Here is a 27,753-nt window from a genome sequence, read left to right on the forward strand (position 1 = left end):
GATAGATCAGAATTTCAGTTTTCATTTCATTATATATATATATATATATATATATATATATATATATATATATATGTGTGTGTGTGTGTGTGTGTGTGTGTTAAACAATTTAGAACGTGGCACCTTTTGTTTGAACCCACACATTTTTCAAGTGATCAAATCTATCGGAATGTGACTGACAGGTGTTTCTTGTTGGCCAGATTTGCCCTGTTTAAACAGTTATTAGCTCTTAATGTCTATTCTTGGTTTCAGCCCTGGGTTTTCACTTGTGAAGACAGCATTTGTTGTTAAAAAAAATAAACCAACATGAAGACCAGAGTGCTGTCTATGTGAGAAAAGCAAGTCATTATGAAGCTGAGAAAAGAGAGAAAATTGATCAGATCCATTCCAGAGGCATCAGGCATAGCCAATACAACAATTTACAATGTCCTGAAAAAGAAAGAACCCACTGGTGTACTAAAAACCAGACATCAACATGTCTGCCATGGAAACAACACACCAGCTGATGACGGAAACATTGTGAGAGCGGTGAAGAAAAACCCCAAAACAACAGTGAGTGACATCACCAACAACCTCCACAGGGCAGCGGTGAAGGTACCACAATGCACCGCTTGAAGAAGACTTCGAGAGCTGAAATATAGAGGCCATAAAAGTTCTGGAACCAAGATTAAACTCTACCAAAGTTATGGAAAGGCCAAAGTGTGGAGAAAGAAAGGATCTGCTCGTGATCCAAAACATACGAGCTCATGGGTGAAGCCCGGTGGAGGTAGTGTCATGGCTTGGGCTTGCATGGCTGCTTCTGGAACAGACTCACTAATCTTTATTGATGATGGAGCTCATGATGGTAGCAGCAGAATGAAGTCAGAAGTCTACAGAAACATTCTGTCTGCCAATTTACAGAGAAATGCATCCAATCTACTTGGGAGGAACTTCATCAAGACACTTCAGCAACACAGCGACCCAAAACACACTGCAACACAACAAAGCACTTCATCAGGGGAAAAGTGGAAGGTTTTAGACTGGCCAAGTCCATCAGCAGACCTTAACCCAACTGAGCAGCATTTCACCTCCTGAAGAGGAGACTGAAGGGAGAAACCCCCCAAAACTAACAACAACTGAAAGAAGCTGCGCTACAAGCCTGGAGAAGCTTCACCCAAGAAGAACGTAAGAGTTTGGTGATGTCAGTGGATCACCAGCTTCATGCAGTTATTGCAATCAAGGAATGTTAAACTAAAAATGAAGTGTTATTTCCTTTAATTTACTTTAAGACTATCTGTTCCAGTATTTTTGCTCACCTAAATATTGTGTGGACTGCCACCAAAGGTGCCACGTTCTAACTTCACACACACACACACGCATATTCTATATATATACATATGTATATACACATACAGTACTGTGCAAAAGTCTTGGCACCCTATTTTTTTTTTTAAAGTACAAACTTTGTTATAGATGTTTATTTTCTGACTTCTACATTATTGATTCAGTACAAAAACATTTTAGATTCCAAACATTAGTTTTCCAGCACAAAATGAAATGTTACAGAAAAATGTTTGTATGTCAGTAAAGAAAGCAGCAGATTCCATAAGAGACACTTTTCAGATAAAAACATAATGAAGGCTGCTGGGTTTCGCTGCAGAAATAAGAAGCGAGTCGACAGTCAAAGTCTCCAGAAGAACTGTGGCTGCTTCTGCAAGATGCTCAGTAACACTTCCAGCTCATTTCCTTATAAAACTGCACACACTGCACCTCAGATACTGCTTTATTTATTTAAAGCGAAGGATCGTCACATTAAATACTGACTTTGTTTCATTTATTACTGTTTACTGCTCTTTATAGTGTTTTTTTTTAATGTAAAAACATTTAGTTTCATTATTTTTAAAATCTTTGCTCTACAGCATTTCTTTGCATGTGCCTAAGACTTTTTTGCACAGTACTGTATAGATAGATAGATAGATAGATAGATAGACAGATAGATTACATTTAAAATGGATGAAACTGACCTTTTCTGGCAATGCAAAAACATATTTTTGGATATTTTGGCACGTTATTAAAAAATCAAAAACTGAAATCTCTCATTTAGACACATTCTGATGGTCATTCAGGACTTTGTGGAAGCACCTTTGGCAGTAATTACAAGCTTTGAGTCTTTTTGGAAGACTGTAAAACTTTGAACACTTTGATTTGGGCAGTTTCTCCCATTCTTCTTGGCAGATCAGATTGGACGTGGAGCTGCATTCATTCTTCCCACAATTCTGAATAGCCTCCTCATCCCTCATCCCTGCTGAAAACTACAACCAAACATTGTTGCTACTACCACCTTGCTTTACCGTAGAGATGGTGTTAGCCAGTTGTACCTGGTTTTCATGAGACATGAAAGTGCCAGTGCTTGGAGTTCATCCCAGAGAGTTACATTTTTTTTGTCTCATCAGACCAGAGAACTTTTTCCTCATGCTCTCGGAGTCCTTTAAAGTGGCTGCTAAATGCCTTTTACTAATTACGTTTCATCTCTCTAGTCTCTACCATGACCAAGCCTGCTGTCCGGCCAAACTCAGAAAGCAGGCTTGGTCATGGTAGAGACTAGAGAGATGAAACGTAATGGTTCTAAACTCATTTCACAACGATGGAGCCCACTGTGCTGTTTGGAGCATTCAAAGCTTTAGAAATGGTTTTAAACCCTCACCCACATCTATATCCCATCACAATATGATTGCAGAGGAAGTTCCTTGGACTTCATGGCTTGGTTTTTGGTCTGACATGCATTGTGAACTGTGGGACCTTATACATTTACATCTACATTTATGGACTTTGTCTGGATGAAATGCCCTCAACGCCCTTATCCAGAGCGACTTACAAAAGTGCAGGGACTAAGAATACTATCAGTCTAAAAAACTCTGTTGGGGAGGTAATATAGTAAGCACACAGACAACACAAGTTGTTTATTATTATTATTATTATTATTATTAATGTATTTATTTGTTTTAATAAAATGCTAATTTAAGCATTTCATGAAGAGGGCAGTGATTCAGCTGTTCTGACATCTAGAGGAAATTTATTCCAACACCTTGGTGCCAGAACAGAGAAGAGTGTTGATGCAGGTCTTCCGTGTACCCTGAGAGATGGAGGGATCAGTCGAGCAGAGCTAGAGGATCGGAGGGAGCGTGATGCCACGCGAGGTGTGATAAATGTTTTAAGGTAAGTGGGTGCTGGTCCGTTTTTGGCTTTGTAGGCGAGCATCAGTGTTTTAAATCTGTGCCTGAGCTCAACTCAGTGTGCCTTCAGACAAAGGTATGAATACTTATCTAAATGAGAGATTTCAGTTTTTGATTTTTTAATACATTTACAAAAACATCTAAAAATGTGTTTTTGCTTTATGGATTATTTCATGTAGATATATAACAATTCAAGAGATGAGAGGAGGAGTGGTTAAAAAAGTCAACTTGTCATAACTGCATTAAAAGGTAAGTGTGAGTTAGTTTCCATTCTGTTAGACACAGGGAAAAACATGTATGACATAATAAATTTGTCTCTCTCATAGCTTGTTTCATTCATTTTCTGAAAAGCTAATTTACTACAACTTGATCATTTTTTTCCTGATTTGCCTCCATCCACAAGCTGCTGACAGTGTACAACAAACCTCTCAGTGGCCTTCTAGCCTTCAGGACAGGTACAGCTTGAGAAACCAAATTCAGGGTATGAACTGAATGAAAAATGATAGTATGGTATATACTAAAATAAAAGGTTGAGAGAGGAAGATACTGGTAAATGGAATACAGAAAGATTGAACACAAGAAAGAAAGAGAAAGATGGTGGTGTACTTACATTTATTTCACTCAGAATGACGTCTATAATGCTGCCAATTACGATGAGGAAGTCAAAAACATTCCAAGGATCACTAAAGTAACCCTATACAGGATAAAGAGTTAGTTAGACAGGTAGCATCAACCATGCATAAGACTAGCAGACTGGCCTTGAACAGATTATTATAGTAAAAAAGTCTCACACTCATACAACAAACACAAATCCTCATGAATTATCTTCAACAAGTGGCAAAACCATAAAAAAATTCTAGTACTGTAAACAAATCTAGTCCTGTAATTTTTTTTATATTTAAATAAATGTCTTTAATTTAAATAGGGGTAATTGTGTTGGAAAAATTTGTGATGGCTTGGAATAAGGCTCGTATTTAGGGAATGTTATACCTATACACACCTGATATACTGAATGAATAAATGTAACAAGATTTCTGTAGAAAATTAGCAGCCCAAATAACATAAAATAATTAACTAATTAATTTTAGCCAAGAGATGTCTATTATCAGCACTTAGTTAACTATAGTATTATTAGCACCCTACGTGAAAAAGTGCAGCATTAACTATTTAAAATGAATAACACAAGTAATAAGAGATTATTTCAAATATAAACCTATGGGAATGCTACATGTTTTTTCTCTCTGATACTCAGATTATGTCACAACTCTTACTGGTCTAATTCAATGTTGTGTAGAAACCAGTAGAAAACTGAGTGAATGGAATAATGTATGCATGAGTATACATCTGAAGTGTCATACAACATTGAAATGAGAAAGGATTAAAGCCCAATTAATTAGTCAGAATTGAATCTGTGTTCACGAATGTTACCGTCCACTAATCACTTATGCATATGCATATGATGCATCCCAATTTACCTCAATATACATAATCTACATGAAATATAGCCTAATGAGAGAAATGCTTACATCTCCCAATGGTGTAAAATCAACCAACGCTACCCAGTAGCATCGCACATGTTTTCGTCTTTCTTTTTCCCCATGTAAAACTGTACAAGTAACTGTACATCTGGGCAGGAAAAGCTAGTGTTCACTATTATTTCTTTCTAGGTTTTACTGTGTTGAAGCTACAAACTGTTCACTAAAACCAGCATTCATTTAAACAAAGGGAATCACGTGCACCTCCATGAATCTTGTTTCTTCTCTGACTTATCTTTGCATGTAATCTCATTCTGTGGTCACTAACACAGTCACTCAGTCAGTGATCTCCGATTATGTCGAGGAAAAATAAGATCCAAACTCCAGCGTTATTCCCATTAACGTTACTGCATAAACAATGGAAAACTAACTCATTCTTATAGTTTCTATTGCTGGTCATCCAACATGTGCAAGTCTTTTAAAGTCCTTTTATTTCTATTACCTATTGCTCTCTCCTTGTTTCACACACCAGGAGGCATGGCTACATACAGTCCCCTCCAAAAGTATTGGAACCGTAAGGCCCTATTCTATTGTTCTTTGCTATACACTGAAGACATTTGGATTTGAGATCAAAATATGACTATATGACAATAGATCAGAATTTCAACTTTCATTTCCTGATATGTACATCTAGACGTGTTAAACAATACACCTTTGGTGGCAGAACACACAATTCTAGATGAGCAAATGTATTGGAACAGATAGTATTAAAGTAAATTAAAGGAAATAACACTTCATTTTTAGTTTAAAATTCCTTGCTTGCAAAAACTGCAAGGCTTGTAGCAGCAGCTTCTTTCAGTTGTTGTTAGTTTTGGGGGGTTTCTCCCTTCAGTCTCCTCTTCAGGAGGTGAAATGCTGCTCAGTTGGGTTAAGGTCTGCTGATGGACTTGGCCAGTCTAAAACCTTCCACTTTTCCCCTGATGAAGTGCTTTGTTGTGTTGCAGTGTGTTTTGGGTCGTTGTCTTGCTGCATGATGAAGTTCCTACCAAGTAGATTGGATGTATTTCTCTGTAAATTGGCAGACAGAATGTTTCTGTAGACTTCTGACTTCATTCTGCTGCTACCATCATGAGCTCCATCATCAGTAAGGATTAGTGAGTCTGTTCCAGAAGCAGCCATGCAAGCCCAAGCCATGACACTACCTCCACCGGGCTTCACCCATGAGCTCATATGTTTTGAATCATGAGCAGATCCTTTCTTTCTCTAGACTTTGGCCTTTCTATCACTTTGGTAGAGGTTCAACTTGGTCTCATCAGTCCACAAAATGCTGCTCCGGAACTGCAGCTCATCTCTGTATCTCTGTATATTCCAAATGGTTGTATTGGCTATGCCCAATGCTTGTGCAATGGCTCTGATTAATTTTCTCTTTTCTCAGCTTCAAAATGGCTTGTTTTTTCTCCCATAGACAGCTCTGTGGTCTGCATGTTTATTCATCCTTATTAACAAAAAATGCAGTCTTCACAGGGGAAAAAACCCAGTGGACATTCAGAGCAATTAAATGTTTAAACAATCTAAGAGGACACACCTGGGGAACAAGAAACAGTGGTCAGTCACATGTTCTAATCATTTTGATCACTTGAAAAATGAGTGGGTTTAACACATCTAGATATAAATATCAGGAACTGAAAGTTGAAATTCTGATCTATCGTCTCATATTCATTTTTTGATATTAAACCCAATTGTCTTCAGTGTATAGCAAAAACAAAAGAATTGGCCTTAATGTTTCATTACTTTTAGAGGGGTATCACATGTGGCTGTTAATTTTTATAAGCTTAGCGTTCACACAGACACGCGAGCTCTAGAGCAGACAGCATCCAAACACGCGTGATCTCTCTTTTCATCTCTCATGGTCATGCACACCAACACACATTCAATTCCTCTCTCTCACACACACAACTCTTCTTTGTCTGTCCCTATTTACAATTAGGGCTGCACAATATTGAAGAAAAATGCGATAATTTGTTAAATAATGAGATATGCAATATGCGGTACGATAACGCTCTAAGTGTGGCCTTGGTTCACCCTGATGTTTTCGCCGGTTCCTTTGTGGTATACAGAACCTCACTAAAACATGAATATCCTTAGGGCACCAGATACTCATTCCTCTCCACCTTACATATATAACCCCTTGCCTTAACATACGCTGTGTGGCCTGACTCCAGACTGAGTCGTAACATCTTATTGCCTCATCATGGTTATTACTCTGATATTGCAAGAAGCCAAGCTATTCACAACAAAACCTTCAGAAACCAAGTCTCTGACTAAAATTGAGGTCTTAATATTTTTTGACTTATTGAAAGGTTGGTCATTTTAATTTCTAATTAAATTTCTAAACTTAAAAAGATATTATATGAGACTGATTAACTAATGAGACCATTTTATTGAGAGTGATTAATTAAATGTATAGTGAAGCACCTACATATTGCTGGTATGTACCTTGCATTTCCAGTGCTTTCTGTATAGCCATAAGCATTTCCACTGCAAAATCTACTTTCCACTTTGCCTTTATGACTATGGGTGGATCTAGTTATGAAATATTCCAAAGTTCATAGGTGTCACACACTAATACAGTGTGTTACCATACTAAATTTGAGCCCATTTTATCTGAGAATCACCCGTTAAATCTAGTCTGCGAACGCTAAGGCTCATTTTTTACTTACAATCCATGGAATTCTTCATATGTACAATATTTGCCAAGTGCAATATTCAGTTGTATTTGTCTTATGTGTGAAATCTGTTCGTGTTGTACTTTGCACTTGTGTAGCTTTTGTATTCTTGTACTGTTGTATTTGCATATATTGTTTATTTATTTTTATTTTTATATTGAAGTATTTTGGGACTTTGTGCAATTTTGCAATTTTTTAGACTTCAGCTTAGGAAGTCACTAGTGGAATTTTATTGTTTGAAACACAACGACAATAAACTTTTGAATAAAATTAAAATAAGATTAATCCTCTTGGCTGTCCCATGTATTTGAGGTTGCCATTGTTAGTTAAGACCACAAGAGGAAGCAGAGCTCCCTCCAACCAATGCCTCCACAGTTGGTCTCTTCATAGGAGAGGGAATAAATATGGCTGTGCAGAGATGTGGATCTTGAAACTTAACAACACAATCACATGCATGGTGTGGTGGAAGGTTGATGGCTCTGCTCTTGGTGAAAACCTTACTGAGATTGGAAAACACTAGGGAATTATGACCTCCTGAGCTGACTCAGGATCCCCTATGGAAGTGAAGGAACAAGCAATGTTTGTCATTTAGTAATAGAAAACAGAAGATGGCCTGTTTTGCATTATGCTTCTGGGTAGCAGGATATTTGGTGCATTCTTCCAGGAGATTATCTGCCTCTTCACAGTACTGGCAAAGACCAAATCTTATCCTCCCTTCATCACTCTTCAGATGGCAGTCATAATGAGACCAGCTTTATAGGCTTGTCCTCAAATTTGTTTAAATCTCCAACATTTTTTCAACAAGTGAAAAATTAAGGAACAAGGAAAATGTCATGTTCCATATGCACAACATGGGACATCTCAGATAACCATCTGTGGCGACGGGGCCATGGTCGAGCATCAGCTGTGGAAGGAGGGGAGGCAGGTCGAACCGGCAGGTAACATGGTGATTCTCACCTGTGAAAGATAGACAGAGTGCGAAACTGCTTGGCAGAGCTTGTGAGACACACACATACACACACCAAGAAGTGTGATCTTGAACCTGACAGAGTGAAAGCTGCAAGTTTTTTGTTGTTTTCTGCTGAGTTTTGAAAATGGACTGAAAAGTGCAGTCTGAATAAACATGAGCCTGGAGCTCAGTTAAGATTCCACCTGTCTCTTGAGTCTTCCTCCACAACCTCACACACCATCATTTAAAACAAGGGGCCAGAGCCAGAGCGACGGTGGAGTGGCTGGCTGCTTTATGTCCCAGGAGCCCCCATGTCTGTGTTAGCTTCTGGCTCTCCCTTTTAGTTATGCTGTCATAGCTAGTCTTGCCGAAGTCCCTGCTTGCGCTCTGCATGCAAAGTACATCGTGCTTAACCATTAGAGGACAAAAGCTCACCTAACAATCTCTTCCTTTCTCTCCATCTCTCTCTCTCCCTCACTCTCTGTCGAGCTACACATGCTACTCCTGAGATGCCAGAGATGCCAGTGATCCTGACCCCTTCTGCTCCTCCTCGCTGCCTGACCCATCCTGATGCCCTACTTCTGGTTGGAGTTCTCATCGGTTGAGTTGCTCGCTGCTGCTGGGGCCCCATATGGACGGCCTGAAGAACTGTTTGGATTGCTGGGGATGGTGCCACCTGGGGGCTGTGGAGATGGCTTGGGGATCACATATGGGGAGCTGTACTGTAATGGCCTGGGACTGCGATTGCTGTAGTGGCTTTGGGGCTGCAGTTGCCACGAGCAGCTTCATACTCAGGACTCCATCAGAGGACAGTGGATAGATTTTAACCAACTGGACCAAACTGTGATGAATTTATTGGTTGCACAATTGTACTATTTGTCCTTATAGTACACAATAATAGAAGGGATTTATTCATAATCGCACTATCCATTGCACCCAGATGAGGATGGGTTCCCTTTTGAGCCTGGTTCCTCTCAAGGTTTCTTCCTCATATCATCTCGGGGAGTTTTTCCTTGCCACCATCGCCACTGGCTTGCTCATTAGGGATAAATTCACAGTGATAAATTTAAATATTTACAATATATTTTTGTGAATCCATTTATTTCTGTAAAGCTGCTTTGTGACAATGTCCATTGTTAAAAGTGCTATACAAATAAAATTGAATAGAATTTTCAAGAGAGAAGAATACTCTTCTTAGTTTGTAACAATGTTTGAATTTATAGTCCTTCTAATGAGAGTCCTAAATAAGTCACAGCTGAAACTGGTAGGTAGGTGATCTGGAACATCATAATATCTGGATTGGATTGAATCCGGTTCTACTGTTCCTGCTGTGGTTTGACAAGGGACAGGGTGTGACAGTACCCCTCTCCTGACACTCGCTCCTAGAAGCGATCAATTGGCAGTGATGAGGGAGACCCCTGGGGTGAAGAGCAGGATGATCTGAATGAGAATGGTTAAACTCCTGTTTAAGTTTCTGTAAGGTCTGTAAGATAGATTCAAGAGAAATCTTGAGAAGTGGTGCCCACCTGCCTTATTTGGGGTTGAGTCTTTTGGCTGATGTGATGTACTCCAGATTGCAGTGGCTGCTGAGAACTGCAAATGGATGACTGCCTCCCTTCTGCCAGTGTTTCCACTCCTTCACACCCAGTTTGATGATTAGGAGTTCTTGATTACACCACATGAGCAGTGGTGCAGTGGTGAATTTTTCTTTCAGAGCTCCAAATGCTCTCTCTGCAACACGTGTTCAGTGTAGTTTATGTGGTCCACCCTTCAACAATGAAATTAATGGTGCAGCCTCCATAATGAAGTTGTGGATAAAGCAACAGTAAAATTTGCAAACCCCAGGAATCTCTGGAGCTACTTAACCATCTGAGGTCTGGGCCACCTTCTCACAGCTTTTACTTTCTCCTCATCCAGTTGTATTCCTCCATTGCTGATCACATATTCTATAAAAGTTATTTTAGACCGGTGAAAGAGACATTTTTCTACATTTACAAACAGGTTAGTTTCAAGCAATCATTCTATTCACTTTCAGTTCAATTTTATTCATGTAGAACTTTTAACAATGGACATTGTCACAAAGCAACTTTACAGAAATAAATAGATTCAAATTAAATTAAACCAAAATAAATTGTAAATGTGTGAATTTATCCATAATGAGAAGCCAGAGGCGACGGTGGCAAGGAAAAACTCCCTGAGACAATATAGGGAAGAAACTTTGAGAAGAAACAGACTCAAAACGGAACCCATCCTCATCTGGGTGACACCGGATAGTGCGATTATAAATCATTCCTTTCTATAGCTGTGTACCAAATTGACAAATAGTGCAATTATGCAACCAGTAAATTCAGTTGAGGTCCGGTTTGTTAAACCTATCCACTGTCCACTGATGGAGTCCTGAGTACAAAGCGACTTGTGGCAACTGCAGCCCCAAAGCCACCACAGTACAACTCCCCATATGAGATCCAATCATCTCAGAACTTTATGAACATGCTGTATGTGTTCAGACAAAGTGGCAGAGTGTATGAAAAAGTCATCAATGCACACAGTTACCTGTTTGGTAAGGTTGTAGGCACTCAAGTCCAGATTTGTAAATATTTTGTAATTTCTGTGTTGTTTCAGAGCATTTTGGACAAGAGGTAGTGGATATTTGTATTTCCTGGTCATTTGATTTAGACCTCGATAATGAATCCAGCGAGCAGGCCAAGACCAAGCCAGCCTTCAGGATCATTTTGTTGAGTTTTTTGCATCTCCAGCATACTGCTACAAAGAAGACCACACTGGATACCACAGACTGGTAGAGGAACTTTAACATCTTGCTTCAAACTGAGCTTCCTCAGTCTGCTCACCCCTTTCCTGTACACAGCTTCTGAGTTGACCTTCCAATCCAGCTTGTTGTCAAGATGGCCACCAAGTTATTTGTAGGTGTCAAGCAGCTGAATGCCCTGACCAATGATGGTAATGGGGCTGGTTGTGGTCCTCTTCCTCATGAACTCCACCACCATCCACTTGGTCTTGGCCACACTGAGGAGCAGACGGTTCTTCCCACACCACTCCACAAAGTTGTTGACCAATTCCCTGTACTCCTCTTCCTGTCCATGCCTGATGCACCCCACCAACACAGAGTCATCAGAAAATTTCTGAAGGTGGCTGACTTGATCTGACTTGTACTGAAAGTCTGTGGTGTACAGGGTGAAGAAATCAAAGAAATTGATTCTCACTGTGATGTTGTTGTCCAGATGGGAGTGGGCCTTTTGCAGCAGAAATATGACTGCATCATCCAAACTGCAGGGGGTCCATAAAAGAGCTGACCTGAGGTCTGAGATAGAACAGCACTGGCCTGTCCAGTACCTTTATGACGTATGATATGCAGGCTACTGGTCTTTAATCCTTCAGGGAGGAGGGAGTTGCCTTCAGGCAGGATGTTTTCCACAGCTCTGGCACCTTCTCCTCAGGTTGAAGAGGTGCTGGAGGATCTTGGGGGGATAGTGGTGGTGAGTGAGTGTAGAGGATCAACTCATTAGCTCTTTCTAGACTGTCCGCCACAGTTTGTTGTTTTGCTTTCTTTCTGTAGGTTTCTTTGTTCTCCCTCAGTCTCACCTTCAACTCCTGCTCATCTGTTCCTTGTCCTTCTGCCTGAAAGCCTGCTTCTTTTTGTTCAGTAGTTCCTTCAGGTCCTTGGTGATCCAGGGTTTGTTGCAACCTCCTCGCTGGAACTATAGTGTCCATGCAGAAATTTATGTAGTCCATTATGCAGTCTATCATGTTGTTAATGTCTTCCCCAGCTGGTTCACATAACACTTCCCAGTCTGTAGTCTCAAAGCAGACCTGCAGAGTCTCCTCTGCCTCTTGTGACCATCTCCTTATGGAACCAGGCTGTGGTCAGACCTTCTCAGTGGGGGCAAAGCAGATGAAGTATATGCACCCTTCACACTTGTGTACAGAAGTAACACAATTGATATACTGGTGGAACTTTGGTCATGTGATGGAGAGTGACACATGATTAAAATCAACAGAAATGACAATAAAGTTCAGATGCCTTAGTTCAGATGCCGAGTTTGGAGTCTCCTGATAGCCAAGAGTATGATGTCACTTCTGCATCAGCTGCCAGTGGGTTGTAAACAATAACCACAATGACGACCATGAATTCCCTCAGCAGATAAAATGGATGTAAACTAACAGCCAATCATTCAATGTTTGGGCAACAGTGATGCTCCTTCACAGTAACATGTCCTGGATTACACCATCTGTTGTTTACAAACAGTGTGACCCCTCCACCTCTCGTCTTACCACTCATTCTAGTGTCTCTGTCTGCCCTCACTGTCTGAAAGCTGGGGATAGAAGCATCTGAGTCTGGAATATCCTCATGAAGCCATGTCTCCGTGAAACAAAGCACACTGCACACCCGATAGTCCTAATCACTGCGCTGGGCTTGTCCATCCTATTGCCAAGTGACAGAATGTTTCCCATGATGATGGAGGGATTGAAGGGCAACTCCTTGTTGTCTTCATTTTGGATCCACCTCTGAGCATGGTGAAGATCTTCAGAGCACCAGCAGCCGATCATGTGTGTACATGAATCGACCTGCTCTCTCCCCATGGTTCTCCAACTTCCTGACAGGCAGACACTAGCAGTACAAGTGGGCAGACACTTCTCACCCTCCCTCATCAATGGTGCTGGTGGACTTCAGCACAAAGCAGGAGAGGCGCTTCACTTCACGCAGGACCTCTGATGGTCCTGTCACATTAACACCCTGGTGAAGAAGGGCCCTCAGCGTCTTTAATACCGTAGATGCTAAAGGGATTTTAATCTGCCCTCTAAGATGCTAAGGAACTTCTACACTTGCACCACTGAGAGCATCCTGACAGAAAGCATCACAGACTGATTAGGGAACAGCACCATGAAAGATTGGTGGGCTCTCCACACTGAGCTCCCTGACCTACAGTCTATCTACAGCACGAGGTGCTGGACCAAGGCCTGGAAGATAGTGAAGGTCCCAACAAGGGACTCTTCTCTCTGTTGTTGTCAGGAAAGCACTTCTGCTCTCTGAAGACCAACACAGAGAAAATAAGGAGGAGTTTTTATTTATAAATATTTATTACATGTTGGCAAATTCACTACAACTACTATAAATTCACTACAGCTACTACCCAATGTTGCACAGTTCATTGTATTGCACATACAACTGCAAATTTCTGCACTTTATTCCACCTACCTTTATCTTTATCCTTTTGTGACGGTGGGCTGGCAGCCCGCGCAAGAGATTCATTCATCGCTCCTCACACACCTGCCGGCGGGGTGCTGAAAGGACAGCGCCGCTTCAGCACCCCCATTGTTTTGGACAGCTGGAGTGAGGAGCGATCTAATGCAGCGTGTCTGGCAGCCAATAAAGACCGCGGCGGCAATCTACCCTAGAAGACGGAAGGATATAAAAGGAGCCCGGGGTCGCTCTCAAGGGAAGGTAGGAGAGGTTTATGAGCCCTCTAACACATGTCTCTTTGTTTCTATTAGACGGAGAGGTCAGCGAGGAAGACAAGTCTAACCCTTTGCACATCGACAGCCCTGCCTGCTGAAAGCGCCTGCTGTGCACCCTCTGTACCACCAACGCGCTGCTGCTGCCTGCTCGCCGCACCCAACCCCGGGACGATGCCACACTCCAGCCTCCACTCCTCACTCCCTCACTTCTACTTCCATCTATCAGCTTTCACAATTCCACCAATAAAGTGCATGTTCCCCCACATCCCTGCCTCTGGGTGCTTGTGTTCAGCCTCCTCGTGGTCTCGCATGTCACACCTTTATATTATATTTTTACATTTTTCTCTTCTACCTGTATAATATTAAATTCTGGTTTATGTAAATTCTATTTTTATGTCATGGACAGTCATAAGAAGCATTTCACTGTACATCGTACTGTGTATGTTTATGTGTGTAACAAATAAAATTTGTATTTGAATTTAGTTCAGTACAACATGGTGTAACTGCATTAACAGATCAGATAGAGAGGAAAAAACCACACTCCAAAACCTTGAAACATCAGAACAGTCCCAATACACGTGCATAAAAGAACCAATTTGGCCACTAGGACTAGGAGATCATAGATTAAGGATGGTTTAAAAGTTTAAAAGTTTGTGTTTTCTTGGAGTTAGGTAAGCCCTATGTATAGATATAAATGTAAAATTAATGTATGATCTGGGATTTTAGAGGTAATGTCCAGATTTTCCCAAACGACTGACCAATCAGTTCTATCACTGGTAACGTTAGGATCTCGACTCCAAGCTCACTGGACAGCAAGAGGTCCACTGACAAAATTTATAAGAAGGACACCAAGCCTCTTTTCTGTCTGGTGAAGGAAGAGGCCCATCCCAAGGGACACTGTAGGTTCGCATAGCTTGTTTAAGCCAAAGATAGAAGAAAAATTAACTTTGTGATAAGCTGTAGACAGTGCACATCGCATCACCTATATCAGAGAATGCATGAGCTCTTGTGCTCCACTGAGGAAAATAAAAAGGGGTCCCACCTGTGAGAAGGTTAACATTTTCAAAAATGGGGCTGCGTATGCTATTTTAGAGTCTTTTGAGATTTTGTCTCAACTGGTTGCTGCTAAAGTTTGTTACTGACTGAAACTAAAGTTGTAGTGTCAAGCCAGGTAGTAACTGGATGCAACACAAACAACCAAAAATTTAATTTAAAATTTGGAATTCCAAGACCGTTTGCCCCACTGTAGCATATGTAGTTTCATACGTGGTTGTTTCTCTTTCCACAAGAAACTTGAAACAAATTTATGAAGCTTGTTCCAATAGCCCTTTTACTCTTGAGAGAATGTCCATTTCAACAGTTGAAACATGGGCCTGCAGGGAAATTTGGAGATGTGTACGTGTGATCAAATTTGACTACTTGTTCAAATATATTCTGAAAGTTATACATGGTTATTGACTGTAATAAGGGATAGATATCGATACCAAGATACTTTTTTAAAATTGAACAACTAGAATACGTGACATCAATGAGGAAGGGGTTAATGAAGAGTTAAGTGGCATCAACTGGGATTTTGTCCAGTTGATTCTGTACCCAGATAGTTTTAAATTCTTCAAAAACATCCAAAATTTGTGGGGTAGTCAATAGGGAATTATTAACATAAAGCACAACATTGTCTGCAAATAGTGATATACAGTATGGTGGCATGTGTTGCAAAATATGATGGGGTCAATTAAGGGGTGCTGCCTAATTTTTTTGTTGTTGTTGTTATCTTAGTTATCCAAAAAATCTTAGTTATCAAGAAAATTGCAATACCAGCCTGCATCCCGAGTCACCTCTGAAAAGTAAAGATTGGAATAAAATTTTGCAGAATTCTGAATTAATTTTGTTAGGTGAAGTTATAAGTCTGAGGGCTGACTTTATGGCTGTTATGTTGTAAAATTTTTCTTTTTGTCTGAGTTGTAAAGGTAGAAGGTGGCAGTCGAAAACCATTAAAATAACAGTTTCTCCTTGTTTCATGCATTAGAAATTCTACTATTTTCCTATTGTTTGAGAAATTGTATTATAATTCTAATGCCTTTAGGTTTTTTTCAAGAGTTTATTCTGCAGAGTCTTGATCTACTTAAATGAGATGAGAAGGCTGTTGAGGTATTTCTTAGGCAACCCTTGACCCATACCAAAATATATGAGGATGATTAACCAAATCTATGTTTTCAGCAACAAATTTAGCTAACTGTGTTTTAAAGTATATGCAGAATTCCTCATTATTCAGTATTGTATCGAACCACCAACGAGTAGCATTTTTGGGGGTATCGCTGAGAGTAATTTTAGATCTGATCTGATAATAGTTAACATTACTGCATTAAGAAAGTAGAAATCAAAATATAATCTATAATGAAGTTCTGTGTCTGTGAGAATAAAAGTTAGCTATGTTGTTTTATTGAGGGATTAATGGTGCAAAAAACATTGCTAAGACTGAAATCTGATATAATCTCGTGTACAGCAGTAGTTCATGAGAAGCTGAACAGTCCAGGATTGGTTTCAAAGAAGCATTCATTTATGCCCCAGTATCAGTGTATTGTCCTGTATTCCTGTTAAGAGACTCGCAAGAGAGCCAACAGACTGATAAGAAATGACTGATATGAAAGTCACTTTCTTTCTTTCTTGCAATAATTGTTTTGATATAAGAAATATAACCACCAGTGCAATCACAGTTTTCCAATATAGTTAATGTCAAGGAACTTTAAAATTAAACATCCTCTAGCCTTTGAATCTAAGGATGCAAATGCAAAATTATTGTGCAGATACATAATAATCCCTGTTACAGAAGAGAAGGAAATCATTGCTCTTTAAATTGGTGTCCTAGCATGCTGTTCATATAATTGGCCAGTTAAGGCCGTTAACATTAAAACTAGCCATCTGTAGCGAAGTCATGATGAAGCCATAAGAACTGCCTGGAAAGAGTGTCTAATGATTGAGTTCAGTGTTACAAAAAAGTATTTAAAAAAAATTTATAATTCAAAAGATAAAGGTAAATGAAATTTTACACACCCATTTCCCTGGTCACCATAGACTTTAAAAACAATCAGTGAAACCTCAATTAACATGAAAAAGAGACTAAAGACTAACCCCCTAACTAATGACTAACCCCCTTTGTGTTCAGGCACATGGCACTGAGACAGCTGGCCAAGTGCAATCAACCCTGCCCCTCCGCTCAGAAGAAAGACTTTAAGTCATCAGAAACAATCCCGGTATCCATAATCTAACAGCACACATGAACAAAAACAATTTCTCTTTATCCTATAGTTAGGATATCATAATACAAGAACATTTGGTTAACCAAACCCTAAACATGGAAAGAAATGAACCCTAATAAGGTGTTCAACTAAGCTAAGGGCAGTATCTCACTGTATAAATATATATATATATATATATATATATATATATATATTTGTGTGTGTATGTGTGTGTGTAAAGGATCTCCTTTTTATGGTATCTATTAGGAAACTTCTTGAATTCTTGGATTATCTTCAGAATTACCCAAAAATATTACCCAAAAAATTGGCAAAATTTGAATTGTTTTGCTGTAAATTGCTGTTGTTTAAATAAAAGCCATATTGTTAATACTTTTAAGCTAACAAAGAATAAAGGCTACATAAAGAAACATATCCTACATCCAACACACTCCTACATCTTATTATTTAATAGGCATGAGCTCAAACCATTAAAAAGGTAAGCCTGTTTTTAAAACTGTCTGCTGGTTCCCTGAAGTAGCACAGGCACCTTTTTTTGAAATACTAACCAGAAGCCTCTTTAATTCAGTTTCTGTGGTTTCCAACAATTACTCTAAAATAACTGAACTGCATTTACCTCCACCTTTTATTTGACAGATATAACACAAAACAATTTATGTTTTCCTCAAATAGAAAATAAGGAACTGCACTTACTCTTTCTAAAACTTTTTTATATATGTTATTGTTTTGCCCTTTCATTATGATTGACTATTTATCAGAATAACTTTCTATAGCTCATTTTTAATATATAGTTGTGAGTAGGAAGCAGGCCATACCCTGGGTTTGAAGGCTATAAGTTTGAGGATCATCTCCACAGTGAACAGACCAGTGAAGAGCATGTTGAGGATGTTCATGGCACTGTGGAAGGATGGTGACTGACCATGGTGCTGCAGGGAAACACAGTGTAAAACACACCTTTCACCAATTGTAATTACTAAGCAGATATTTTGTTATTTTAAACTGTTAGCTTCTAGCAGTCCATAAGGGGTTATACTGACCTGCATTGCCAAGCAGATGGTGTTGAGTAGGATTAGAGTGAACATCAGATACTCAAAGTAGGTGGAGTTGACCACATACCACACCTTATACTGGTATGGATTCTTTGGAATGTACCTGCGTAGAGGCCGTGCCTTTAGAGCATACTCCACACACTGCCGCTGTACCATGAGAATAACATACAAACAGGTTCACACACAGTCAGGGACCAACAGACAGACAGACAAACACACACACACACGAACACACATGAACACACACACATTAGAAAAATCATCAGTTCTACTTCCTTATATTTGGAACTACTAGAGTGGTTTCCTTCAGAACTAGTGTTTTTTTTCCCCATGTGCCTGAGTTCAAATAAGAAAGTCATTACCTTGTGACTGTGACCCCATGTGGGTGACCCCCCTATAAAAGTTCCAACCTATGTCATGTACATCATCTTTCCTGTTTTGACTTGTCAAGGATTTGAGAAAGTTAATTCAATGATGTAAAATATAGCAATCTAATTATTTGTTTATTGCTATAAGCATGTTCTTATTGTTGTTAAATCTGCACCATCAAATGAGTGTACACTGGCCCACACTTTGGGTAACGTTAATTCTGGTGTTAGATTTATTACTATTGCTGCCATATTTGTGTCATTAGGACAGACATGTGGCCCATTGTTTGTGTTGGCATGTAACTGCAAATTTCATTTGTAATTTCAAAATTAAGTCTTCAACAAGCACGTACAAATCTTTGCCTTGACTGCAGTATAATGCTGATAGCAATGCGTAATGTGAGAGTGCAGCAGAGAACACGCTGCACGCTAGTGTTAAGGCTACCTTAGAAAAACTAAAGCTGGATCTTCCAGTCCACACAGATGATCAAATGTAGGGAGGAAAATACTTGCATAATTGTATTTCATTACTATAAGTATTATTTTGGGGAATTACATGTCCAAGAAAAAAAAAACCTTAGTTTTTAATTCTGTACATTGAATATCTGTTCTTCTCTCATCCAGTGACTGTGCTCTAAATATTAGTCAAATGGGCTCCCATTCATTTTATTTACATTTTGGTTTAGCATCCAGTCAATTTCAACAATGCAGTAAAAACTATCATGAATCGAGGTCTGTTTGCTAATGCCAGGCCAGACTAGCATTGATTCCAGTAGCTAATGCAACGGGCTAGGCAGTAAGGCAAACTCAATACTTCTAATTGATTAAGATTTTGACACGTTATCTCTGCTTTCACTTAAGTATAATATCTCTGTACTTTTTCCACCACTGATCTGACAAATGTAAATTGTGTCTCTTGTTGCTACTGGCCCTTAATGAGATCCACATCCAGCAGGAGATGTGAAGGGTACAGAAATCCTACTGGCAACATATATATTTAATGAAGCTGATATTATAATCTATATATCCCACTTATTTAATGATAGTTAAGTCTACCACACAGTGATAGATTTTATTTCACATTCAAAATGAACTCAAAAAATCTCCAAAGGAATTCCTGCATGTTTCACTATTGGGGCGCTTCCCACAGTTTGAATACTTCTGTTCTAAAGAGTCAAACCCATCTACCAGCTGCATGCAGGCAAGTGGAACATTTTCTCTCTATGGTGTGAAACCCTTTATCCGGCACCGTGAACCATGATGTTTTCATAGTTCTTCTAGAAGCCCTAGATATGGCAGCATTGTCTGTGAACTAGGCAACCATTGGTGGGAGCAAATAAACTACTCATTTATTTTAATATTTTTAACCTAACATCTCTGACTTCCATGCAAAACACATCCCACAGAGAGATGTGATGCTAAGCAGTTTGTGCAACTTGCCAGATAACCATATAAATGATGGAGATGTAAAGTGTTTTTGCTTAAGACAGCTTTTTTTGGTTCTCATCACTACTGCCAGAGGAGTCAGCAAAGTGCTTACATTATCTGTCAGCCCACGCTGTCTGGTTTGTAGAAAGGCCACTGGGTACTTGGAAATATTTGCACAAGCATGCTTAAATGCAGGTCAAGAGTCTCTTTCTTCTATTTATTCCTCTTCTGTGTGCTTTCTATAGTTCATGGGTGATTCAAAAGAGCCTGGTCTTGTTGCAAAGATCAGAAACTTGTCTGGTGTCTGAGGCAATTAACATGGAAGTGAGTGAATGACAGTGTGATTGACAACAGTGTGACTGTTGAGATCATCAGAATTTATGAATGAACACTGAAAGTGCAAAAACCAGAACTGCACTTGCTGTGGGGAATGAACTTTTGTTATAGAACAGCCAATTAATTTGAAATTTTGAAAACTGAATATGATTTTGCCTGTATGCTCTTTTTTCAATTAAGCACATGCTTTAAGAATACATTTTTTGTCTTTGTTGATTTAAAATATTTATTGTGATAAAGAAATTAAGTTTCCCCTTTGGGAACTCGAGCTGCATCAAACAACGCTTTGGGAATGCCTCCTCATGACCACTCTCTGAATCACGTGTAATCCATCAAACGGAAATGCGTGACATCACCGGTCATTTAGACTGTTTGTTTCTCCCTGCCCCCGTTTCATTACGGGTGGGGATACTCACAGTAAGTATGTAGCTTGTTTGGGAGTGGACCCCGGCTTTCGATGCGTACGCTCTGCTCCCAGAGGGCGCTCTTTGAGGAGGGCTCTCTCTCTCCAGCTTTCCTCGCGGTTTGAGTCCCACTTCTGCCGAGGCAGAGCGGCGACTCAGATTGTGGGTTTCGCAGATGGATTTGGCAGAGGGAATGGAGACGGGCAGAGCCCTTTCTTCTTCCTCACCTGCCAGATCCAGTGCTCACTCTCAGGGAACGGAAGCACATTTTGAAATGGTTTCTTCCCCCCCGGAGAGAGCTAGATGCTTCTCTTATCTTCCTCCAAAGAGGGAGGTGAGGGGAGCGCCACAGAGGATGAGTCTGTGGACTTGCCACCACAGTCTGTCCAGTTTGAGGAGCTATTCGAGGTGGTGACTTGAGCTGTGGCTAAATTAAATATTGACTGGCCAACCGAAAAGCAGGAAGCACGTCTGCACAGCAAGTTAGATGAGCATTTTCTGGGATCTAAGTCACTGCCTCCACGCCGAGGCCTGCCTTTCTTTCCTGATTTGCACACCGAGGTGTCCAGATCGTGGAATAATCCATACTCAGCCCGCCTCTTCAGTCCCAATGTCTCTCACTACTCTAATGTGGTGGGACTGAAGGAGCTCGGTTACAGGGCGATTCCCCGGGTTGAAGAGACGCATGCGGGCTATCTCTCTCCCGGTGGTGCATCATCCCTTAAGGCTCCAGTATTGCCCTACAAGCCGATTCAGACTTCCTCGGCTTTGGTGGGCACAGCGTACATGGCAGCGGGTCAGGCTGGTGCTTGCCTGCACACAATGGCGGTGTTGCAGGCATACCAGGCTGACCTGTTTAAAGAGTTGGATGAGGGAGATGAAATAAAGAATGACAACATTGCAGGACTGTGTCGTGCCACAGACTTGTCTCTCCGGCCCATTAAAGAGACTGCCAGGGCAATTGGGCGGTCTATGGCAGCCCTGGTGGCTACGGAGAGACATTTGTGGCTGACCCTATCTAATTTAAAAGAAAAAGACAGGGTCTTTCTCCTGGATGCCCCGATAGTGCCGACTGGCCTGTTCGGCGACACTGTAAATACAATCATCGACAGGTTCCAGGAGGCCAAGAAACAGTCAGCAGCATTCCAGCGATTTCTCCCTCGCCACTCTCACAGATCTGTTCGGCGGTCCACCGTCAAGAAATGGAGCGTCGCCAATCGCACTCCCCCTGAAAAGAGGGAGTCAGGGTGGCGCTCCAGGTTGAGGCTAAGGGAGATGACGGATCTGAGGACTGTCATTCTCAATAAGAGGGCTTCGTTTTCTCTGAGGGCAGGCCCCTCTGGGGAAGGGAGATGTACACCACATCGTATGGTTCCCTTCTCTACTCAGTGCCCTCAGGAGATCGTTTTGTCAACCCTGCCACCCCCGGTGCTTCAGGGCACAGCAGTCTCCAGCGAGCACTTCTCTCAGCTTCCGCCCAGAAACGTAGTGGTTCTGGGGTGCTCGCTACCTCCAAGGAGGTCTCTAGAACAGCTAAATCACCCGTTACCTGCCGGTTCTCCGCTTCAGGGCACCGATCTATCCACTCTAAGTACACCAGAGGTCAGTCCCTTAGTAGACTTTCTGGCAGCGTGGAAGCTTCTGCCAAATGTTTCTCAATGGGTCCGGCATACCGTAGAAAAAGGTTACAAGATTCAGTTTGGGTCTCGTCCTCCTCTATTCAATGGGGTGTTTCCCACTCTGGTGGGCCCTGAGCAGGCTCTGGTCATGGAATGAGAAGTAGATACTCTCTTGAGGAAGGAGGCCATCGAGGTGGTCCCTCCTCTCAAAAGAGAGTCCTGGTGCTACAGCTGGTACTTCATAGTTTCGAAGAAGGATGGAGGGTTGCGTCCCATTTTAGATCTGGGTCTGCTGAACCACTCAGTCATGAGGCTCAAGTGCAAAATGCTCACGCTCAAACAAGTCGTGTCTCAAATCAGGTCTGAGGACTGGTTTGTCACGATAGATCTGAAAGACGCGTACTTCCACATTTCCATTCTTCCTCAGCACAGGAGGTACCTGAGGTTTGCTTTTGGGGGCAAAGCTTACCAATATTGGGTTCTTCCGTTCAGTCTTGCACTCTCACCCCACACTTTCGCCAAGTGTGTAGATGCTGCTCTGGTTCCACTGCGACTCCAGGGCATCCGCATACTCAATTACATTGAAGACTGCTTGATTTTAGCTCAATCAGAGCAGATGGTGGTTCGACATCGAGAAGTCGTTCTCGCCCAAATGAGAGAATTAAACCCAAAGAAAGACTATGAAAGACTAAATCCAAAGAAAAGTGTGCTTTCTCCAGTATAGAGGACCACTTATCAAGGCGTAGTGTGGGATTCGACCACAATGCAGGCACGTCTGTCTCCTGCTTGGATCGAGTCGATCCTCACGGTGGTCAAGAGAGTGAGAGAAGGCCAGTCACTCACTGCTATACAGTTTCAGAGACTGTTGGGTCTGATGGCAGCTGCATCCAACGTGATACCTTTTGGCCTGTTGTACATGAGACCCTTGCAGTGGTGGCTCAGGACCAAAGGGTTTTCCCTGAGGGGCAACCCGTTTTGCATGATGAAGGTCACACGGCGAGGCTTACGGGCCTTAGACATGTGGAAGAAACCATGGTTCCTGTTACAAGGCCCCGTGATGGGGGCTCCTTTTCGTTGCATAGCGCTAACGACGGATGCCTCCCTCACGGGCTGGGGGGCAGTCATGAGTGCCCGCTCTGCCCAGGGTGGCATGTGGAAAGGGCCCCATCTCTAGTGGCACATAAACTGTCTGGAGATGCTGGCCGTGTTTTGAGCAGTGAAACATTTTCTCCCAGACCTGAGCGCCTCTGGTTTTCCCTCACTCACCCAGCTCCTCTTGGACTGGACGCTATGGTACAGACGTGGCCGAGGCTGTGCCTGTATGCTTTCCCCCCGATTGCTCTGCTCCCGGGAGTTCTGGAGAGGGTCCGCTGAGACGGAGTCTGTCTATTAGTAGCCCCTTACTGGCCGGGCCAGCCATGGTTTGCGAACCTGGTAGCCCTTTTCGAAGACTCTCCTTGGGAGATTCCCGTCAGGCGGGATCTCCTCTCTCAGGTGGGTGGTACCCTATTTCACCCTCGTCCGGAGTTATGGAGGCTGTAGACTGCCCCCGGTATGACCTAGGGTGCCTTCTTGGGATTTGGCCGTGGTTTTAGAGGCCCTTTCTAAACCTCCCTTTGAACCTTTGTAGGAGGTGTCTTTGAGATTTCTTACAGTCAAGACTGTATTTCTAGTAGCCATCTCTTCCCTGAAGAGAGTGGTTGACCTTCAGGCTCTTTCTGTGGCCCCCTCTTGTCTAGAGTTTGGCTCTGGCATGGCCAGAGCCTTTCTTTACCCCAGACTGGGGTATGTTCCTGGGGTATGAAGCTGGTGCCACCTCCACCTCATGCGCTTTTTTACTTTCGGGTCACTACGTCATCCCGCAAGTGACATCACGCGATTCCATTGGATGGATTACACATGTGACTCAGAGTGTGGTCACGCAGATGCGTTCCCAAAGCATTGTTCAGCGTCTCATTCCCTCGGGGAACCATGGTTACAGACGTAACCTAGGGACGTTCTTACACAGAAAAAAGGGGCCATATGAAGGTCTTTCTTTGTACAGTCACTCAACTTTTGACCACAAACACAAAAAAGGAACAAACAAAAACAAAAAAAGCTATTTTGTCAGGCGTAAACCTGGCTGGCACTCCAACCCAAACTTCAACCATTACAAAGTGCTCTGTGGCGAGTTTGAGAAATCCTCATTCTCAATGTAGTATGGTATTAGCACTATTCATAATTGCTGCCTGTTGCTTTCTGATGGGGTGCACTATCAGGACTAATTACAAACCATCCTGATGAGTATGTGGCCTCCACAATTTCTGAAGGAAACTGCCATGGTGGTCTGAAATGGCCAGCAGACAAACATGACAAGTGACTCAAGTGACGTCAACGTACTCAGCGGGAAATGAGCAAACAGAAAGACTCGACTAGTTTGGAAGGAAACCACCTTGGCACTCGTTAGACACATAACTCTGATTTCTGATTTATAAATGGACAATGTGTAAACACATTACTGATGTAATGCAAATAACAGTGATCACAACTGTGCATGCAGGAACTTTGTACCAAAATATAGGTGAATGGGTTTAGTGCCAGAATGAGCAGCCATAGATCATTATCAGCTCATTACTCTTTCATTATAGTAATAGGTTCATTTGCATACAAGATACAAGGGGCACCAGGAAGCTCTGGCCTTGTGCTTGTGGATCTGAATTAGCTGAAAACAGAGGTGTCTCTCAGTTATATGCAATTCTGACCTTGATTTTTTCTGTGATATTGGCTCAAACGAGTCGAGCCTTACTGTTTGGTGTAATCACAATATGTCACACTCAAATTCATGTTTTCTGCATTGTGGACACATTCAAAAACAATGGGATGCAGTTCAAGGTTAACACTAAATACATACATATGACACTAATAATAGCATTAATAATACATAATTTATAATAATTCAATAAATATTTTCTTGTAGCCTATCAAGTTACTTGGTACAATTCTCAATTGTAGATAAAGGATTATTCAACCTTGTATAAGCTTCATGCTCTCTACAGCTGTAATTATAGTTCATCATGCAAAAGCATATTTTATATTTTATATAAGCTATTTTATAAGTTGCTAAATAATGAGGATGGAAGCCATATTGTTTAATTAAATCAAATGCAGCAAGATATTGGCAACATAATAGACTCCTATTAAATGTTTATTTTAACACTTGCCATCTTCTCATTTATATTTCTATTAGTCTTTGTATTATATATTTCTATATATTATTATTATTATTGTTGTTGTTGTTGTTGTTGTTATTTTTGTTATTTAAATGTGCTTTATTTGGTATTTAAATTTGTCTCTTGTTTTATGGTACATTGTATTATGGTTGACAGCAAAATGTGAAAAAATGTGATCTGCTTCTTTAGGCAACATTTTCTATTCTCTGATTTTTTTTCTTAAATGGCAAGTGCTTGTATTTAAAGGCAGTGGTCTCGACATTACTGAAAAATCCCATCTCAGACACATCTACTAAAAAAACCTGGCGACCTTGGAGGAGTGAACTACATGCAGGTAATCGTAGCAACCTGAATCTCTGCCCAGAAAATCAACTCTGAATATGTTTCTCCGCATAAATATTGACAGAACTTTTGAACTTATCTCTCCAATTCCAAATATGGCCCAAATGTACAGATCACATATTTACATTTTACAGTTAATACTAGCACTGTTTATGAATCCATGGATTTACTGTTTGAATGTGCCTGCCTAAGCACTAATTTAGAGTCCTGGTAAGATCTGAGATTGGCCAGTTATTATGTTTCACAGAGTTATAGGTTTCCTTATGTAAATGCTGTTCTGTATCAATTTGTATGGACTGTGGCAATAGTAGTGACTGAACTGTAACAATAAGGATTAGCTTCATATTATCTTCATATAGTAGCTTTATTACATTGTTTCTAATGAGCAGTGTCTGTTTTCTTTCAGTTTTGTAGGCTAATAGCTCTTCAGCTGGAGCATTTGATTGATCTTCACAACACTAAGCTCATAATTATGGCCAGTGGGGGCCTTCCTTGGTGTGCCAGACATTGTGTGTGAGGAGACTCATGAAGCATGGTGGACTGGTGTTTCCCTCATAATTTCAAGATCATATCACTGAGTCGCTAAATTAGTAATCTTGCTAACTCCCATTTTGAGGATTGGAATGGGTAGCCTTCTGTTTTGAGTCTTTCAGCAAAGGTGTCTTTAAGCAAAGATTCCACATTGCCCGCATACTTCCACATTGCCAGTTCGGGCTTTAATCACTCATAGCCAACTGCACTGAGTATCTCCAGGAAAGGAGGGAAGAAGGAAATGTATATAGGTGTTGATCATACCAAAGTAGTTGTTGGACATTCCCAGCATGTTTGCATAGAGAATCTAGACCCTACTGAGAGTCAGAGATGAGCGACTGCCACAGCTCAGGAAGGCTTATAGCCTAAGCGGCAGGACTGACGATTGAAGATTCTCACAGATCTTATAAGGTCAACTTTGAGTGCAGTGAGCATATCCAAATGCCCCACCACTCAGTTTGAGCATGAGTCTCAGTTCCTAGTGACCCATTGTTATAAAGGTGTGTCAAAAACAGTACCCCTGGTGGTTAGGAGCAATAACCCTGTTCTGTGAACACTGGTTAACTGACCGGGTCCACCGTCACTCAGAACCGAGTCATCTCAAACTGGTTCCATGAACATGCAATTCAGTGTTCTTCAGTGGCCTTCCCAGTCACCAGAACTGAATCCAATAGAGCACCTCTGGTGTGTGATAGAATGAGAGATTGACGGCGTGAATATGTAGCTGACAAATCTGCAGCAATTATGTGATGTAATCATGTCAAACTAGACCAATCTCAAAGAAATGTTTTTATCACCTTGTGGAATTCATGCCACAAAGAATTGAGGCTGTTCTGAGAGCGGGGGGTTAGAGGGTCCTAGTCCCCAGTATTAGCCCCTAGTATTAGGTGTTAATAATAACATTGCTGGTGAGTGTATACTGTATATATTGCTTTAATGTTATTGCCGTTCACAACTATTATCATCTGCTTTATCAGTATGCATTTCCTATCAATTGATTTTTATATATTATATATTGCCAGTTAAATCTGAGGTGTTTTCTTACTCCTTACTATACTTGTCAGTATCAGTACCTGGTTCTTGTCCAGCTCGCAGTTCTTGTACTCCTGCTCTCCTTGCTCCTGGAATGTAACAATGACAAAACCGACAAAGATGTTCATCATGAAGAAGGCGATGATGATGATATAGATGATAAAGAAGACAGAGATGACCACACGGTAGTTGTAGATGGGGCCAGCATCTTCTGCATGGGAGTCTATGGCTCTGTACAGGAGGCTGAAGGGCAAAGGGAAAGAGAAGGTAATATATATATATGCATTACATAAAAGCATACACAACAATTCTTAATAAGACCTCATAGTGGTTCACTGTGTGGG

The 27,753-nt window shown here is 41.1% G+C and overlaps 1 protein-coding gene across 11 annotated transcripts in view; it reads right to left on the reverse strand.

The window, feature by feature from the left end:
- Positions 1-27,753, reverse strand: part of cacna1c (calcium channel, voltage-dependent, L type, alpha 1C subunit) — a 279,528-nt gene that overhangs the window by 59,192 nt on the left and 192,583 nt on the right. For all 11 annotated transcript variants that reach the window (XM_053241769.1, XM_053241767.1, XM_034313006.2 and 8 more), the window contains 4 exons: positions 27,451-27,652; positions 18,129-18,287; positions 17,907-18,017; positions 3,823-3,906 (listed from right to left, as the gene is read on the reverse strand). In XM_053241769.1, coding sequence (XP_053097744.1) covers positions 3,823-3,906; positions 17,907-18,017; positions 18,129-18,287; positions 27,451-27,652 — 556 coding nt within the window. The remainder of the gene's footprint in view (positions 1-3,822; positions 3,907-17,906; positions 18,018-18,128; positions 18,288-27,450; positions 27,653-27,753) is intronic.

The sequence above is a fragment of the Pangasianodon hypophthalmus genome, chromosome 18 (genome assembly GCF_027358585.1).
Source record: "Pangasianodon hypophthalmus isolate fPanHyp1 chromosome 18, fPanHyp1.pri, whole genome shotgun sequence".
In the NCBI taxonomy this organism is placed as follows: domain Eukaryota; kingdom Metazoa; phylum Chordata; class Actinopteri; order Siluriformes; family Pangasiidae; genus Pangasianodon; species Pangasianodon hypophthalmus.